At 43.3% G+C, this 17,863-nt stretch overlaps 1 protein-coding gene and 1 pseudogene across 3 annotated transcripts in view; one reads left to right on the top strand and one right to left on the bottom strand.

Annotated features, from left to right (window-relative positions):
- Window positions 1-4,536: 4,536 nt before the first annotated feature.
- LOC308440252 (activated RNA polymerase II transcriptional coactivator p15-like) lies at window positions 4,537-4,903 on the bottom strand (annotated as a pseudogene). The gene has a single exon. The product of its transcript is annotated as an activated RNA polymerase II transcriptional coactivator p15-like (transcript).
- An 11,172-nt stretch (window positions 4,904-16,075) lies between these two features.
- The window catches only part of ADAM19 (ADAM metallopeptidase domain 19), a gene marked incomplete at both ends in the record, with an annotated part of 83,281 nt that continues 81,493 nt past the window's right edge, over window positions 16,076-17,863 (top strand). The window contains one exon of one of the 2 annotated variants that reach the window (XM_080942173.1): window positions 16,076-16,121. In XM_080942173.1, the coding sequence (XP_080798299.1) occupies window positions 16,076-16,121 (46 nt within the window). Of the gene's footprint in view, window positions 16,122-17,631; window positions 17,733-17,863 lie in introns of those variants that run through there. The other variant, XM_080942172.1, reaches the window with a different exon arrangement.

Below are 17,863 nucleotides of genomic sequence, written 5' to 3'. Positions count from 1 at the left end.
ATGGAGTGACTGTAACATTCTCAAAGATAGTAAAATAATAAAAATATATAAGAAATTTGGGATATGTTGACAGTAGAGTATTAAATCACGTGTCACTGAGAATGGGGTCTTGTCTAACTTGGTTATGCTTCTGGGTGACTGAGTTAATTATGTAGGATATTGGGAATGGAAATTTATCAGCTGTGCTCACGTCTCTCCTCCACATGTTGCATTATGTCTCTGACTGGCTGGTTTTGTGTCAACTTGACACAAGCTAGAGTCATTAGAGAGGAAGGAGCTTCACTTGAGGAAATGCCTCCGTAAGATCCAGCTGTCTGGGATTTTCACATTAGTGATCAGTACTGGGAGGGTCCGGGTGGCCCGGAGTTCTAAATCAAAGCAGCAGGCTGAGCAAGCCACATGAAGCAAGCCAGTAAGCAGTACCCTTCCATGGCCTCCAGGTTCCTGTTTTGTGTAAGTTCCTTCTGCCTACCCACCTCTCTCTGCATAGCCTCCTTGTTTTTCCTAGTGCATTGCCTCTTAAGCTCAATAGTTGGTGTTCGTGTTGCAGGAAACATGGAGTAACAAGAAGCTGAGTCTCGGGTGCTTTGGGCCTGGGCTTTTTACTTTCTCATTTAAGGACTTTCTGACAACATACTGGTGTATATCATCTTCTCTAGAGAAACTGAAAATCTTTCATATCCTGCTATAGCTCTTTTGAACCCCAACCAGCAAAGCCCAGTAGGTGTCAACCCAGGGACATGCTTCTTACCTCCTACAGTAGCTAAGCTGAGAATGCCCAGGTTAGCATCCGTGATGCATCCTGGACAGACTTGTGCTTCCTCTCACCAGTTCTCCTTGATGAATATCAGTGGTTCTCAACCTGGGATCAAGACCCCTTGGGAACCCCCTCCCCCTTTACAAAAATACAGTTTGTAACAGTAGCAAAATTATAGTTATAAAATATCAGTGAAAATAATTTTAGGGTTGGGGGTCAGCATAACATGAGGAACTGTATTAAAGGGTCACAGTGTTAGGAAGGTTAAAGTTGAGCATCAGGAAGGTCTATATCAAGAATGCCTCCACCTCAGAAGGAGATGCTCAGCTTTCTCTTCACATGGCCTACTGCTGAAGAGGCACCACACACTCTGTATTTGTTTGTTTGTTTTGCTTTGTTTGTTTTAATATTGTGTTTCTTAACAGATCACTAACTCTAACATTAAAAGGTTCTCTTTCAAGATCATCCAATGCTCTGACTTTACATTCTATGACCATAGCCCACTGCCTTCCTCCAACCTCAAGTCTTTTCTCAAATACTGAACACTTCCTAGCTCTGTGCCTCCATTGTATGAAAAATAATTCCCTTTTTCATAATACAGCTGAGGCCAGGTGTGATGGTACATGCCTCTAATTCCAGAACTCAAGCAGATTAAAGTACTTTGTTCTGGATCAATGAATAATTTATGGATTCAGATGTAGCCGGAAGTGCTAAATATTTCTGCTCTGAGACATGAACCTCTGCTTCAGCCCCCTGCAGGGAACCCACTGAGAATTTTCCTTATTACTTCTTTGGGATTGTGCCATGGCCTTGTGACTTTGGGGAAGTTATTAACCTACTTGGAATGCCAAGTCCCTGATCACTGAAATGGGATCCCAATACCCACCTCAGCATATCTTTTCAGAAGGACCAAGCCAGATATCACAAGAAATGTCTATGAAAAAGACTGAGTTCATCTGAAGATTTTTACCAAGACAGGAGGAAAAGTGCCTGAAGGAGGTCTACTGCTGGCTGGAGAAGGGAAACAGCTGCCGGAAGCTGGCTTCCGAAGTCCACTTTGCATCACTATCCGCTAACAATGTTTGACTTCCTGCTTCCAAGCTGGCATGTTTTCGTTTAGGAGTGGCCACCCCACCCTATTAAGTGACTAGTTTAGCAGTCTTAATTCTCAGTAACTCTTCTGTCCATCAGAAGCAGTAACCTCATGTGACAAACCATAGAGACAGGCAGATCTGATATATAGTGCCACAATGTACTGGAAAAGGAAGGTCCTAGATCAAGTGCTGGGGCTACAGAATTCGATCTGTCACTGATGAGTTAATCTGAGGCTCTGTGGATACTTCTGAGAGCTGACAACTTCCTAAGGGTCCAGGTCATCAGGAATCCCACAAGCCTGTGATCTTTACCTTCAGGATCTATCCTAGATCTCCACAATGTGTGTCAGAGAAAATCTTGTACCGTGAGAGGTGGAGAGGAAAATAACTGTTTTGAAATAGACCCAAATATTTTATACTGAAGTCTGACCCAAGGAGACATTACTTTATCATGGACTAACTTGCCAGGGTGTTAGCTATTAGAGCCTGTCCCATCTGAAAAATGCCTGTTCCTTCCAGCCTTCCACACAGGGTAAAGGAAATAATCAGCCCTGCTTCCTGTCCTATACCTAAGGAAGGACCTGCAAAGGTCATGACCCAAGGCTACAGGCACTTGAGCTGGGGACCTAGGACAACAGAGTGCTTCCTTTGCTTTGTATCTTGATACAATGTGGCTAAAGACCTATTTCCTGTAGTCCATTTTTTGGTTTTGTTTTGTCAATATGAGGTTTCTCTGTATAGCCCTGGCTGTCCTGTAACTCACTCTGTAGACCAGGCTGGTCTTGAACTCACAGAGATCAGACTGCCCCTGTCTCTATCTCTAGAGTGCTGGGATTAAAGGTACGCACCACTTCTGCCCGGCTATCTGCAGTTCCTTTTATTTAGCACATCATGTTCTTTCAATAAACTACATGATATGGTCAGGTGTGTTGGTGCACGTATATGATGCTAACATGGGAGGGATGAAGATCAAAATCATCTTGACTATATATCAGGCTTGAGGACAGCATGAGCTACATGAGAGCAGTCTCAAAAAATAGAATAAAATAAGATAAAAATATACTAAGAGAAAGCATAGTTTGAAGAGACTAAAATCAAATAGGATAGGGGTTTGGGTTTTTCATATCAGAATTTCAAAAATCTATTACCATGCTAATAGGTTTAAAGGGAAAAAGGAGTTAATAGAAAAAAAATAGATAGACAATGTAAATGTAAATATAGAAATCCAGAGTTAAAAGGAAATGTTAATCATTATAAAGCATCCACAGAATAACGCTTCTTAATATCCTGAGGCTCAGGATATAATGATAGAAAGTTTCAGATCAGGCCAGGAGTGTAGCTCAGTTGGTACAATGCTTACCCAGTATGCTCAGAGCCCGAAGTTCCATCCCCTAGCACCCCATAAACTTGGTGTGGTGGTTCACACCTGTAATTAGAACTCAAAAAGTAGAGGCAGGAGGATGAGATGTTCAAAGTCATCCTCAAATGGCTGAAACCAGTGGAAGGCCATGAATGGACAGAAGTCCAAAGCAGAATACTCAAGAATTGTGGGTCAGTTATAAAAGGTCTAAGGAGATTGAGGGGTTCTGGAAGAAAGAAGACATTAAGGAAATATTTAAAGCTCTAACAATAGAGAATGTCCTCAAACTAGTGTCAGACTCTAAAGCACAGATCCAAGAAGTTCAGAGAATACCCAAAAGGATGAATGCTCAAACCAAGGAGCTGCCTAGAGTGCTGGTAGCTCAATGAATGTAAGGGGCCTGCCTAGCATGCCCTAGACCCTGGGTCTGGTCCACCTCATGGAAAAAAGACACAGAAGTCATTTTTATTTTAGAGAGCATTTAATTCAAACCAAAAAGCACACCCATGATTACAACATGGAAGTTTTGGTAAATCAGGCAAGGAAAATTTTGAGGGGGGGCATTTTGTTATTATGAGACATGGTTTCTCTGTGTAGCCCTGGTTGTCCTGGAACTCATACTGTATAGAAAGCTGGCCTCAAACTCAGACATTCATTTGCTGGGATTAAAGGCATGCACTTTCACACCAGGAAAGGAAAATTTCTTAAAAGAAGTCATATTGGGGTGATGGAGAGGGGGAGATAGGGGACAAGTAGAGAGAAGTGTGGAAAACTCACTTACCTAAAGAAAAAAACAAAGAACAGCAACCAACTTTCTTCAGAAGCTATTAAAATGCTCATGCATGGGTGAGCATGAGTGCATGCATGTGTAATACTTAGAAGATATGGTTGACTTTGGTGTGTGTGATGTTTTTATTCATTTGCCACTTTTTATAATTAAGTTTTTAAAATAGAAAAATGAAATGAGTGGCAAAACTCATAAATGGGAAGAATTGTATTTTATTTTTGAAGATTATTGCTTATTTCTATTTATTTATTTAAGATTGTAATGATCTGACTTTATTTTACACAAGGTAGGGGGCACAAAACAATCCTCTTTTAAAAAGTTGACAATTTGCTTCACTTAGAACATTTTAATAATGCACATTAAGAAAAGTATTTGCCTTACAAATTGCTCTGCAATCCGAATATGCAACAGCTTGGGAAACAGTTTAGAAAACAAAAGCCAGTTTAAAAGGACAGATTTGATTATAACCTATTGTAGTACAGACCTGTACTACAACAGTACAGGTTTGATTCGGCTCAGATTTTACTTTCATTCTGCATCATCTACGGTCAGAGATCTGTTCCTCCAGCTGGCTCCATTGTTCCATGTTTAAGGAAATACCTGTTCTCCCTAGTTTCTTTTCACCTTCTGAGTCCATATAATATTCTCTAATATCAATTAGAATTTTCCCTTTAAAGTCCCGAACACTGACATATCTCATCTTTCCAATCTGGAAAATGTTATCATCTCTGCTGCTGCTGCCCAGCTTGGAGGATGGCCGAGCTCTAGAAGTCTCACCAGGCTTTTGCTTCTTCACAGGTTTCTCTGGAACAACCTGCTTTTTCCTCTTTAACTTTTTTTTCCACTTCACTGTCAGAATCCCTGCCTGAAGAGCTTGAAGAAACAAGTTCCCTTGATTTAGGCATTGCTCTGCTTCTGCCGTCCAACAACCTCTGGGTCACTCACTCTGGCCAGAAGAGGGTGTCAGATCACCTACAACTGGGATTGTATAGATGGTTGTTGGCTGCCATGTGGGTGCTGGGAACCAAACCCAGGTCCCCTACAAGGGCAGTCATTCCAGCCCAGATATTGTATTACTAACTATATAGAACTTGTGAAATGGTATAGTGCTATTTGAAAATAGACTTACATTAAATGTGAATGTACTTAGCAAAGCTTACAATAATTATTAAAAAATATGAACTTAGTAACACACTAAAAACAAAAAACAAAATGGGATTATATAGTATGAAATGAACGGAATTGCACAAGACATTGAAAGTGGGGAAGACAAATAGGACAAGGGCAACAATAAAAATTAATCAGATCAATAATTATAATAAATATTGTAAGAAATAAGGAGGAGGAAGAAAATGAAAGGGTAAAGACTCAGTTTGTTCTCAAATGAGTCTATTCTTGGTCCAAGAAGTTAATGCCTAGTATTTAGGAGAACGCACAATACAGAGCTGAGAACAGTGTTTGTAGTTGAGAGAAAGAAGAAAAGTTCTCCAACCTTGTGGAGAACATTAGGACAAGTCAATGAAAACATTTTAACCTCATGATTGGTTGTGTTTTGTTGAGTCAGGTGAGGCACGGGTGTGTGATGCTGCCTTAATAAAGAGAGAGCTGAGTCCTAACTACACACGTGGGATACTATAATAAATTGATAATATCCATGTGTACATGCTTTTCTGGATAAACTGCTTTTCAGAACTACTAGATGGGAGGTCAGTCAGATGGACTGCCCTTGCAACCTCTGGGCTCCAGGATGTGTGGCAGGTGTTACTTGCTTTCCAGAATTCCATGGGTGGCAGATTTCCTGAAACCTTGGCCCTACTTTGTGGCCCTGATTTTGTGGTAGGATTTATATATATATATATATATATATATATATATATATATATATATATATATATATATATATAATTAGGGCCCTCATTTCCTATCTGGCTAATTACTGTTAGGGGAGGGGTGTCATTTGGAGGCTTAGGGTCTGAATTAGTAGAACAGAATTTTTTGGCACCGTTCATTGCCAGTTCCAAGATGTAAGGACAGTGGTTTGGCGGTTTTCACTGGTCAGTGTAAAATCAGAAGTTGGCCATCAGTACTTCTTCATTACAATCTTGTGGAGAACATTAGGACAAAGTCAGTGAAAGCATTTTAACCTCATGATTAATGTCAGTTTAGTTTAGTAAGGTGAACTGCAATTATACACCTGGCTTAGGAGAGATGGTATGTGAAAGAAAGCTTATCAAAAGAAAGCTGAATCCAAACCACACTTGAGGGATAATATAATGCATTAGCAATACGTGTGTGCATACTGTTGAATTATGAGGCTTTGTAAATTTTCAGCTAAGTCTTACAAAGACAGTATTTCTACAATATACAGAGTCCTCTAACCAAAACATCCTTAAATCTGTTACAACCTCCCCTAAAAACCAACAGAGGAACCCTGACAAAACTATTATATTGAAATTATTGGCTAAGAGACTTGTAAGCAGAAAGTCCTCTCTGTCCTTTCCATGGATGAGTATCTCATTAGCTGTTTTGATTACAGACATCTCTATATTATGGGATAAATAATAAGTCAGAGATAGTTTACCCACTGGCTGTCCTTGGGAGCGTAATGTCTTCACTCTTGGGCTCTTGTGTTGTCTCTCCTCCTTTTTTGTCACAGAGTCAGGGGGCCAACCTGATCCAGGACAGGGTTTCTGGGGGACCCTTTGAGATGAGGGAGTTGAAGTGGGAGGACAAATCCCCTCTCCAGAGGCAGCTTCTTGCTGAGTTCTAAGTCAACAGACCCTACACAGTGGCTGCCCCTGCTGCTGATGCTTTAGCTCGGCAGCTCCCATTTGGTGCCATAATGCAGATAAGATGCTATGGTAGCACACCTGGATAATTAAAAAATGTCAGAAACCATATAGATTAGAACTGTCTTCTTGTTGTGGGCAGGATTTAGGGGCTTCCCAGAAGGGAAGAGGCCCAAGGCCTCAACAAGACCTTTTGTATTAAAGGAAAATGAGATCTATGGACTAGCTGTTCATCTCTCAAGGCACTCAGAGGGCAAACTTAGCGATTGAGGGAAAGAAAGGCAGCAGTGATGGGTAGATGGGTGTGTGTGTGGAGAGACAGCCTGGACAGAAACCCCTTGAGGAAGTTTGGCAGGGACAGGGCTTATCTGCTGGGTGGAAAAGTGAGAGAAAGTCTGGGAAATTTGGTTTAGATGTTTGAGCTAAAAAAAAAAAAGTCCTGATGTGTAGAAACAGTAACAAAGGGAAGGACTTTAGGGAGATGAAAGAAGCCCTGGAGATGGGGAACTTGGGACTACTTGGAATTTCACTGGAGGAATTTTGCCAAAGTCTTACAAAATGGTAGGTTCCAACATGTCAAATTTAGACTACCACTTTTGGTTGTCAAGGGCATATTAGAGACAAAATAGGATCCAATTCGAGGCTCAGCTGTTTAAATTTTCTTAGGAGATGGGTCAATGGGCTCTCTTTGGGCATATAGGGATATGTTGTAACTTTTGGATGGGCTGAGGCTAATTTCTTACCTTGGAGTGGCCCCTGAAAAGTTCCCAAGAGTTTCTCAAGGAACCAACCAGGAGGAATGACAGGCCCTCTTTATCTGCTTCTATGTCTGCAGGAAAAATGGTTGGTGTTGTGTGTGGCTCTGGAAACAGCAAAGTTTCTCAAGTGCCAGAGGTTGGGTTAGAACAGTAATTCTCAACCTTCCTAACATCATGGCCCTTTAATACAGTTCCTCACATTGTGGTGACTCTCAACCATAAAATTATTTTCATTGCTGCTTCATAACTGTAATTTTGCTACTGTTATGAATCATAATATAAATATGTTTTCCATTTTTTATTTTCCATTGGTTTTAGGCAACCCCTGTGAAAAGGTTGGTCAAGTCACAAAGGGGTCGTGACCCACAGTTGAGAACTGCTGGGTTAGAAGAAAAAGAGTAGGTCATGCAAATAACAGAGTGTGGGGCTGGCTGCTGAAGGCCTCACATGGAGATCTCTCTCAAATGAAGATCTCTGGTCAGAGAGGGGGAATGGCTTCTGCTGTCTCTGATGCTGGGTCCTGCTAGGTATGTGGGTTCAAGCAAGAGGGAGAGGGACTCAATGGGCACGGGGACCGCTTCTGCTGTCTCAGCTGCTGGTGCTGCCCTGTCTTCATTTCCACTGCTGCTGTGAGACTCCAGGGCCAGGCCAGGCCAGCAGATGGACTGGCTAAGTGGTGAGGGGTACAGGAAAGCTTCCAGCAGCAATATTTGTGAGAGCAGAGCTCTTCCCAAGCTGTGGTGTTGCAGCTCTTATGACAGAAGCTCTCAGATGACAGAGTGATTCTTGCACACCTTTAAGTTTGGACAGGCCCCATATATGCAGTTTTGGGATGGGTCAGAGTTTGACAACAGGTGCTTCCAATTGGCTTGGCCTGAGGTCTTGGAAATACCTCATATACATATTTGGGGCTGTGGTCCTGCTTCTGTCTAGAGGCTACTTGACGGGTGGTCACAACCTCACCTACGGAGGAAGAGGGACTTGGGGCATGACCTACTCGATTCAAACCTCCCTACAGGGGTCTCTAGTGGGGGGGCTGTAGCTGAGTGAGGGGGGCCTGATCTCCCAGGAGATTAGAAAGCTCCTGACATCCCTTAAGGTTCTGGGGCTTCTACTTATCTTGACCGAGAATCAGGGTACACTTCACCACCAATTGCCCTACAACACAGGGTAAGATTCTCTCAGAAAGAAAGATAAAGGAAACTCAGGAACCAGAGGATAGAGAATGAAGCCTGGTGTAGGAAGAGGTCTGGTCAGGCTGGACCTGAGGGGAAAGCTTTTCTGGATTTCCTCACTAATTAACAGAAGAAGCTGAGTTTATTGGATGCACTAAAGATTGAGCATTCAGGTTAACCTCAGTAGCCAGCAGGCTTTCTATTGGTCTGAGAGGTTGGCAAGCCCCAAACCCCGAAGCTTGGTATCCCAGGTTATAGGAGGATGCACCATACGGTGTCTGAGAATCCTAGTGAAGAGGACAGGAACTGATTTTGGATAAACTGTTTTTGAGATCAGAGTGGGAGATGAATGAGATTGCAGCAGAGCCTAGGAAGTACTAGGCAGCATCCACTGGCTCCTTACTCTGTGAAAGGTGTTACTTCACAACCTTGATTCAGGTGCTATCCTGGGAATAAGGTATGAACCTCACCCTCTGTACTGGCTGGTTTTGTGTTAACTTGACACAAGTTGAAGTTATCACAGAGAAAGGAGCCTCAGTTGAGGAAATGCCTCCATGAGATCCAGCTGTAAGGCATTTTCTTAACTAGTGATCAAGGAGGGAGGGCCCAGCCCATTGAGGGAAGATTAAAGACTCTTTGATCAGGGCTGTTGCTGTTTTGGTTGTGAAGATTCTGTGGTTTTGGTTAGCTGGGGCTGAAAAATCAGCTGTGATTAACAAGATACCAGAACTACTAAAGCAAAACTTTTGCATTACTGGGACTATTGATGCTGGTCAGCTGGAGCTAAGAAATTAGTGGCGATTAAGAAGAGACCAGCATCACTGAGGTGAAATCTTCTGGAACTGTTTTCTGAGAACACAAAGAGGATGTGTTCCAGAGATAGCCAAGGTTGTACCTCATGCTGTGGCTATGTGTAAGAGTCACCCAGCTGGTACTGGTTTTGAAGGAATGAGGGGATCATGGAGAGCAGCTGAGGCTCGGCACTGTGAGAGGCCATGAAAGGCCATTGGTGACGGTGCATCCTCAGTGGCAATTAGTGCCTCAGGACTGACAGCAATGTTTTGGAGATGCCAGTACCATGAGATGACCACCAAGACAGCAGTGGCAGTGGAGAACAGGCAGCTGAAGCCTAGAAGACAAGGTGTGTGCTACAAAGGGCAGAGCTGGAGAAGTGACCCAAGCCCTTGGAGGAGCCCAGAAGTTCGTAGGTGGATTCCCAGACACTAGATAGAGATTGATTTTGCTTTGATTGTGACTGTGCCCTGATATCTTTCCCTCTTGAAGGAAGAAGTGGAGCCCACAGTTTAGAGACTTTGAATTGTAAAAAGACTGATTTTTAAAAGAGACTGGATATTTTAAAGGTATTGCAATTTTAAAATGTAAGAATTGGTAAAGACTGGGACTTTTAAGGTTATCTAGATCTTGGGGATGAACAAGAAAGTAAGGGTTGAAGCTTAATATTGATTTGTTTGCATGTCAAGTAGACAAGGAGTCAATTTTACTGGCTTGTACAGCTTGGTCAACTTGACACAAGCTGGAGTTATCACAGAGAAAGGAGCCTCAGTTGAGAAAATGCCTCCATGAGATCCAGCTGAAAGGCATTTTCTCAACTAGTGATCAAGGAGGGAAGGCCCAGCCCATTGTGGGTGGTGCCATCCCTGGGCTGGTTGACCTGGGTTCTATAAGAAAACTGAGCAAGAAGCCATGGAAAGCAAGACAGTAAGTAACATCCCTCCATGGCCTCTGCATCAGCTCCTGCTTCCTGACCTGCTTGGGTTCCAGTCCTGACTTCCTTTGGTGATAAACAGCAATATGGAAGTGTAAGCTGAATAAACGCTTTTCTCCTCAACTTGCTTCTTGGTCATGATGTTTGTGCAAGAATAAAAACCCTGACTAAGACACCCTTCTCTGTGGATAAGGCAGCAGAGACACAGAAAAGTTAGCTGCTTTGTTCAAGGTCACACAGCTTTTATTGAGATTTAACCCGGGCAGAATGGCTTCTAATAATAAGGTCTTTGCATCATAATAGCTCAATATCAATACAAGAGAAACAGGTTTACCCGGAGTTCAGTCTTCTCAATTCCAGCATGAGAAAGTTGACCATTCAGAGAGGTGACTTGTGGAAAACTGCTGGAGACAGAAAAGCTCTTGCACTGTGTAACTTGGGAAGTGACAGAGACAAGAGGAGGAGTCTGAGGTTATTCTTGGCCATATAGTGAATTTGAGGCTAGCCTGGCCTATGTGAAACCCTGTATCAGAAACAAAAATAAAACAAAATGAGAAATGATAGATTTCCCTTCTGTTTCTTTATATATTTACAATCTACCTGATCTACCTATTCCTTAATCACTAAAGTTGTACTATTTAGAGAAGGGGGAGGAGGAAAGAGACAGACACACAGACAGACACACACATAGAGACTGAGAGGGGAAGAAAGAGTAAAAAAAGAAGAACAAAAGCATCTACATTCTCACCACTCAGATGTGACTGTTGCTATCATCTCAGCAGACTTATTTCCAGCCTTTCAAAAACTGTCTTCTTTTGTGTAGCTAAGATTTTGCTTAGTTATAATTTTGGATCTTTCATTTCTCTCTCTCTCTGAACATCAGAGAATAAACTCTCCGTGTTTTAAGCAGCTATATAATAATTCACCATATGGAAATATGTAATTTATGACCTATTCCTTCATGGTTGGATCTTTAGGTTGTTTCCAATATTTTCACTATTATAAATAACCCACTCTGAGCATGTTAAGCCCATAAATCAGTAAGTAAGCTGCAGAGTCTGTTGTTTTTAGGATCATTTCCAGAAATATAATTACTGAGTGTCACAAATGTTTCAAAGATTACACGGAGAAGTGGTGTTTCTGATAAGTGGCATATATATTCCCTTTTAAAGATAAAGAATATCCAATTTTATTCTTTATGTATGGGGTGCTTTGCCTACATGACTGTATGTGTATCACCTGGGGAGTTCCCGTGTTTCCGGAGACTAGTAGGATCTCTTGCTAATGACTGTGAGCCATCATGTGGGTACTAAGTATGAAACCCAGGTCCTCTGCAAGAACAGTCAGTACTCTTAACCTCTTGACCATCTCTCCCACCGCAGCACATGTATTCTTCACAGACATGGCAAGACTTCCAGATGCAGAAGTTGCAGCTCAGCTTGTCCTTGTGTCAGTGTAATGTAGGATAGCTCTAAAAGGTTGGCTCAGGGCTTATACACTAACCATTGTACTTTTCTCCTTTGAGCTCTTTTTCAATTTAGGTTTTCTATTTGAACTATTGTGGTTCAAACATTTTTTTAAATGGACAATTTACATGATGGGTGCAAGTGGCGTTTGTGATATACTATTTTATTCGTCTGTTTACTTAAATTGTGGTGTTTGTGGGTTTGCATATGTGCACATGCCCCTGTGTAGTCCAGAGGAGGAGGTCAACCATCTTCCTCTATTAAGACAAGGTTTCTCACTGAGCTGCAGCTATGCTGGCTGGCTTGTAAATCTTGGGGACCTACCTGTTTCCACACTACTCTCAACCTATGCCCAGCTCTTCCTTCCTTCCTTCCTTCCTTCCTTCCTTCCTTCCTTCCTTCCTTCCTTCCTTTTTTCCTTCTTTCCTTCTTTTAAAGATTTATTTTTATATATCTATGTGTGAGAAAAATGGCCAGAATGCTCAGGTTCTTATGGAGGCCAGTAGAGGTCATCAGATCCCCTGGAACTGGAGCTTACAGACAGTTGCAAGCAATGTAGAACTCACAAACTGAAGAACAGCAAGTGTTCTTAACTACCAACTGTCTTTCTAGTTCTTCTGTCCAAGGATTTGCACTCAGGTCTTTGTGCTCACACAGCATGGACTTTTTACTCACTAAACCACTTTTCTAGCTTCTTACACTTTTTTCCCCCAGTTTTTCTGTTTGTTTAAGACATTTTCTGGGGATGGTGTTTAGGTGGTAGAATGCTTGGCTAGCATACATGAAGTCCTGGTCACAGTAGGAGCAGCACACACCTGTAATTACAGCACTTTTGAGGTGGAGGATTGAGGGTCAGAAGTTTAAGGCCATCTTCAGTTACTTAGCAAGTTTGAGGCCAGCATGGGATAATGAGAACCTGCTTCAGGGGAAAAAATATTTTTCTTTCTAGGAACACTGTATTTCCCCACATTTTCATCTACTCTTTTGTATTTCTCAATACATTTAATTTTATTTTCCTAAGCAGTGGCCGTCGTTCCCAGGCTTGATGGTTACAGTAAATTAGTCATATTTTGCAAATGCCCACTGTGGGTTTTTTTTTTTTTTTTCTGAATTGTTCATAACAGCATCTCAGAAACTAGAGGAAAAGTTTCTCCAAGAAACACTGAAGTCTGTCTTGTGACTCAAAAATTTCAATTTATGCAGCATCCAGCGTTTTGCAGCAAAAACGGTCTTACATGTTGCAAAAGGAGAGAAAAGGCAGCCCCATGTTGCGCTTGGCTTCAGTCTTCAAATACATCCATGATCATGGGAACTTGGGATCATGTTCTCTGATATACTATAAGAACCTGCCTGCTTGGCCAATTCTTCATAGGGTTCTACTCTCAACTTTAAATTCTTAAGAAACTACATTAAATTTTTTCTTCTTCTCTTTTTCCCTCCACCGTGTGTGTGTGTGTGTGTGTGTGTGTGTGTGTGCCACTATGCTTGTGTTTAGGACAGAGTAACAGAGTCAGTTTTCTCCTTTTACCATGTGGATCCTGGGTATCAAACTCAGGTCATGAACCTCAAAGGTCAGCACCTTGACCTGCTGATCCACCTGGCTGGGCTCCTTCTGTTCTAAGTATCTAAGGGCACATGGTCATTAAATACATTAAATATACAGCAAATCAATGTCAGAAAATGGGATTTTCTCAACCTATGACAAGAGTTATCTTCTTGTAAGAAGAGGGACATCAGAGTTTCCCCTCCCTGCCACCCCTGCAAGCCCCCTCCCTGTGCACATGGGGGGAAATGGGGCATAAATGGAGAATACAAAGAAAAACCAACAAAACAAACAACAAAAACAAAACAAACAAACAAACAAAAAAAAAAAACGGTAGCCACCTGCAAGCTCTAACTGTAAATCAGCCCTGAAGGCACCTTAACAGAGGCAGTAAATTGTGCAACACAAAGCACCAATAAATTATTTTGGTATAGCACTCTTACCAAAATAATGCAGATTTAGGTGCTGGTAAGCTGAGCACCCCCAGCACAATGGTGACTCAGGAGCTGAGAAATCCGTAGCAGCTTCCAGAGCTGTGAGGAGTGTGTCTATAAAGAATCAAATGCCCTCTGAAAAGTGTAGGAATGCAGAAATTAGGTGATTCTAGCAAGGGCTGAGCCAGAAAAAAAAAAAATGAATCGAATGTGTCTTAGTCTCAGGAGCTGCTTATTTTATCATGAACATAAGTGACAGAAATGTAACATTAATGGTGGTTCAAACTGAGTGTGATAACTCATGCTTGTAGTCCCAGGACTTGGAAGGCAGGACAGCCACGAGTTCAAAGTCAACCTTGATGGTTTCCATCAGTCAGCCAATCAATCAATCAATCAAAAACCAAGGCAATTCTGGGGAGATCTTAGGAACCAGTGTTGGCAGTCAGAAACACATTATAAACTGTGCTCCACTGTTCTGTGCAAAGGTGAAACTGCAAACAAACTTGGATACCGTGTTAGCATCGTATTGCTATGATAAATAACGGATGTAAACAACTAGAAGGAAGAGAGAATTATTTGGGCCCATGGTTTCTTTCCATGGTCACTCAGCTTCGTGGCACTGAGGATTATAGCAAGACCGAATTATGAAGGGAGTCTGGAGAGGAACTCAAAATATGGCCTCCCTACAGCCAGAAAGCAGAGAAGGATACAGGTGGAGAAGATAGCCTTCTAAGGCAGACCCCCAGGGGCTCTAAGCAGGATGGACCCTCCAATAGTCCATTCAGAAAGATTAACCTACTGAATAAGTTAGCAACCTCAAGATGCAGTCATCTCTGGATGGTACCAGTAGCTGGGGGCCAAGCCTTCCCCACACAAAGATCTTAGGTGGTGACACTTCCTGTGCTCCACCCACAGCAGTTCTGCTTTAGGCTGTAAGGATGCTTAGATGAAGAATCTTGATTTCTGGCTGTTGCTCATTTAAATTCGAGAAAGAGACAAAAGGAATTGCAACTGAAACCTCAACTTGTTGATTTGGCTCATTCTCAGCCTACACCTGTAGTAAATAGTAGAGAGAACTTGAAACAACTCATCTGTCTCAATCAGCTAGATTAATAGAAGCTGAGGATACAGAAGGGATTGTGGGAGTACAGTCAGGGAATAAGGAAGGTCATCAGTTACCTGTGTCTCCTTGAACAGTAGGGAGTAATGACCCAGCAACCTACGTAGTTACTGAGACTTCCACTCCCACCACAAACTGAGAGCAGGGATCTCTCTTCCTTATGCCCCCATACTCTGTCTCTGACAGTAGGGTTGAAGGATGGTGCTGCTGTGCCAGGTGATCTAGCCATTTGCTTAAGCATTGGACTCCTTGGAACCAGCATTGCATTCTTTTTGATTACTCTCTTTGAAATTCTATCCTTTATCCCAGCATCCGGAAGGCAGAGGCAGGCTGATCTCTGCAAGTTTGAGGCCAGCCTGGGCTACAGGGCGAGTTCTAGGACAGCCAAAGCAAGACAGAGAAACCCTATCTTGAAAAAGAAAAACAACAAAAAGAAACAGTGTTATTAGGAAGCTAATACCTTGTCAGGTTCCACAGATTCACAGCTGTTTTGCCTGAGGATGAGCCACTCCTCTCTCAGACATTCCTAATGCAGACACTGTTCGGATGAGGTTTCAGACTTTCAATCTATGTGAGTATGAACTGACTTTGAGGGCTTTTGTAAGAGGGTGAGTTTTTTGTTTTTTGTTTTTTTCATTTTTGCATGCATAAACATAATCTTTGAAGAATGGGAGGACAGTATGTGATGGTCTAAATCACAACCCCCACCCCATCTATGTGTTGGAACCCAAGTTCCGGTGTGATTGTCCATGGAAATGGCACCCACAAGGAGATAATAAGGTTAAATGAGTTCCTGAGGATGGGCTCACCCATAGCATGGGCTTCCTCAGAAGACAGCAGAGCCTGCTCTCTGTTCTTCCATGGACAGGGCCAGGTGAAGACACAGTTGTTTACAAACGAACAGAAGAGTTTATCAGAGTCTGACCTGGTGACACGTGAGGCTTGACACTCCAGCTTTCCAGGACTGACAAATGATTCTTTAATGCCTCAGACCAGTCATACTGCTTGCTGCCCAGGGTGACAAAGCCAACTCTCTAAGTCACTAATCTGCGTTCCATCGCAGCAGATGGAGAGAACTCACACAGTTCCAGTCCACAGCAATAGCAGGGATAGTGTGATCTCCCTCCCCCAGAGATATCCTTGCTGACTCATCCATGCATTCTTTTTGGGAGTCACCAGCCTAACATCTTCAGTTACCTAGCTTTGGCCAGAGAGGTTTGGGGGATGGGGAAAGGAACTAACCAGGGTAGGTGCCAGACTCTGCTTCCAAACCCCTCTTCCCCCTTGAAAGCTTGCTAACCAAGCCTACACAGATTACTTTTGACTATTTCTTAATCATTTTATTGATCATCAACTAAGGCATGTTGTGCCGGGCTTTGTAATATCGAAGATATAGACCCCTTCAAAACCGAGACACGAGGGACTTAACTTTTGATTCCCTTCCCTAGAGGAGAGCTATCAGAGATAACGCTAATACCTACCCCCTCCAGATGGCCAGCCTGATTAGCGTTGTTATTCTACACAGTGTCAAGTAGTCCAGATTGACCTCAAATTCAACACCTAGCAAAGAATAACCTTGAACTGTTGATCCTCAGGCCTCTGCCCCCAAGTGCTGGCTGGGATCACAGTGGAGCACCACACTCCTGGAATTATGAGGTGCTGGGGATGGAACCCTGGGCTTCGTGAGTGCATGACAAACATTCTACCAGCTGAGAGACACTTCCAGTCCACAGCGGACTCATTAAAAGATCAGGTATTGGAGCCCTAGCACGCAGGGAGTGTCAATAAAAGTCCTAAGTGCCTGCTATTTGCTACTGTAATTTTCTTAGTGATAGTCATATTTGTGGGCTTCATCTTCCATTCCACCCCAAACCCTAAAACCTAACCATCCTAAATTCTGCACTCTCCTGCTCCCCTCACCCCAACTCCCATACAGCCCGAGGCTTTCCTCCTTTGTAATTGTGTCTAGGCCTTTCCTTGGGCTTGGTGTTCCGTTTCTGCTCTAGTGGAGTACAGAAACCCTGTCCTCTGGGATGCTGGATCCGCAACCACCCCTCTTCCCATGGACTAAAGGCCCAGATTGGAGTCCCGATAAGAAAACAACTTCTTTTAGCACTGATTTCAGTGCCTTGGAATTAACTCTTTCAGAGCCTGCCTCCAAGAGTACTCAAGTCCAGGAAGGCAGCGCTAGAAAGAGTTGCCTCAGTCGCCCAAAGAGCTTAGCATAATAGAGTAAACTCGCCACAGTGCTACAGAAAGGGGTCTAGATTTAACACTTTCAACTCCAGCCCTGTAATCTTTCAGGTCTCCAGAATATTGGATTACTTCAGAAATTCGGACCATCCCTTTCCCTGGGTGCCCTTCACCGGAGTCAGCGGTGCTCCCAGGGGTCTTCGCTTGTTCCTCCCACTGCTATCCCTCCAGCCACCACCACCCCCTCCTCCGCGTGGCGCCTTCCCTCCTCCCTCTCCAGGCTGAGCCCTGGGGGCTGGGGCGGAGCCTTGTGTCTGGTTGTGGGCTGGGTGGTTTTTAGGCCAGCGTTTGGTTGAAAACCTCCGCCGCCGCTAGGCCGGGGGCAGGCAATGGCAGGGAATGTGTGATTGTGGACAGTGAGAGGGCCATTGCTATCATGCCCGGGCGCGCAGGCGTCGCCCGGTTCTGCTTGCTGGCTCTTGCTCTGCAGCTACACTGGCCGCTGGCGGCGTGCGAGCCAGGATGGACAAGTAAGTGGCAGCGCGCAGAGGGGTCGTGGGATGACTGGGAGTGGTGGTAATGACTGGAGGTCTGAGAGTCGCTCTTGTAGGCCAGGAGCTCTGTGACCACTATCCCTGCACGCTCCGCCACTCCCCAGGGC

The sequence above is a fragment of the Micromys minutus genome, assembly GCF_963924665.1.
Source record: "Micromys minutus genome assembly, chromosome: 31".
Lineage (NCBI taxonomy): Eukaryota > Metazoa > Chordata > Mammalia > Rodentia > Muridae > Micromys > Micromys minutus.
This window is presented reverse-complemented; position numbering and strand designations above follow the sequence as displayed.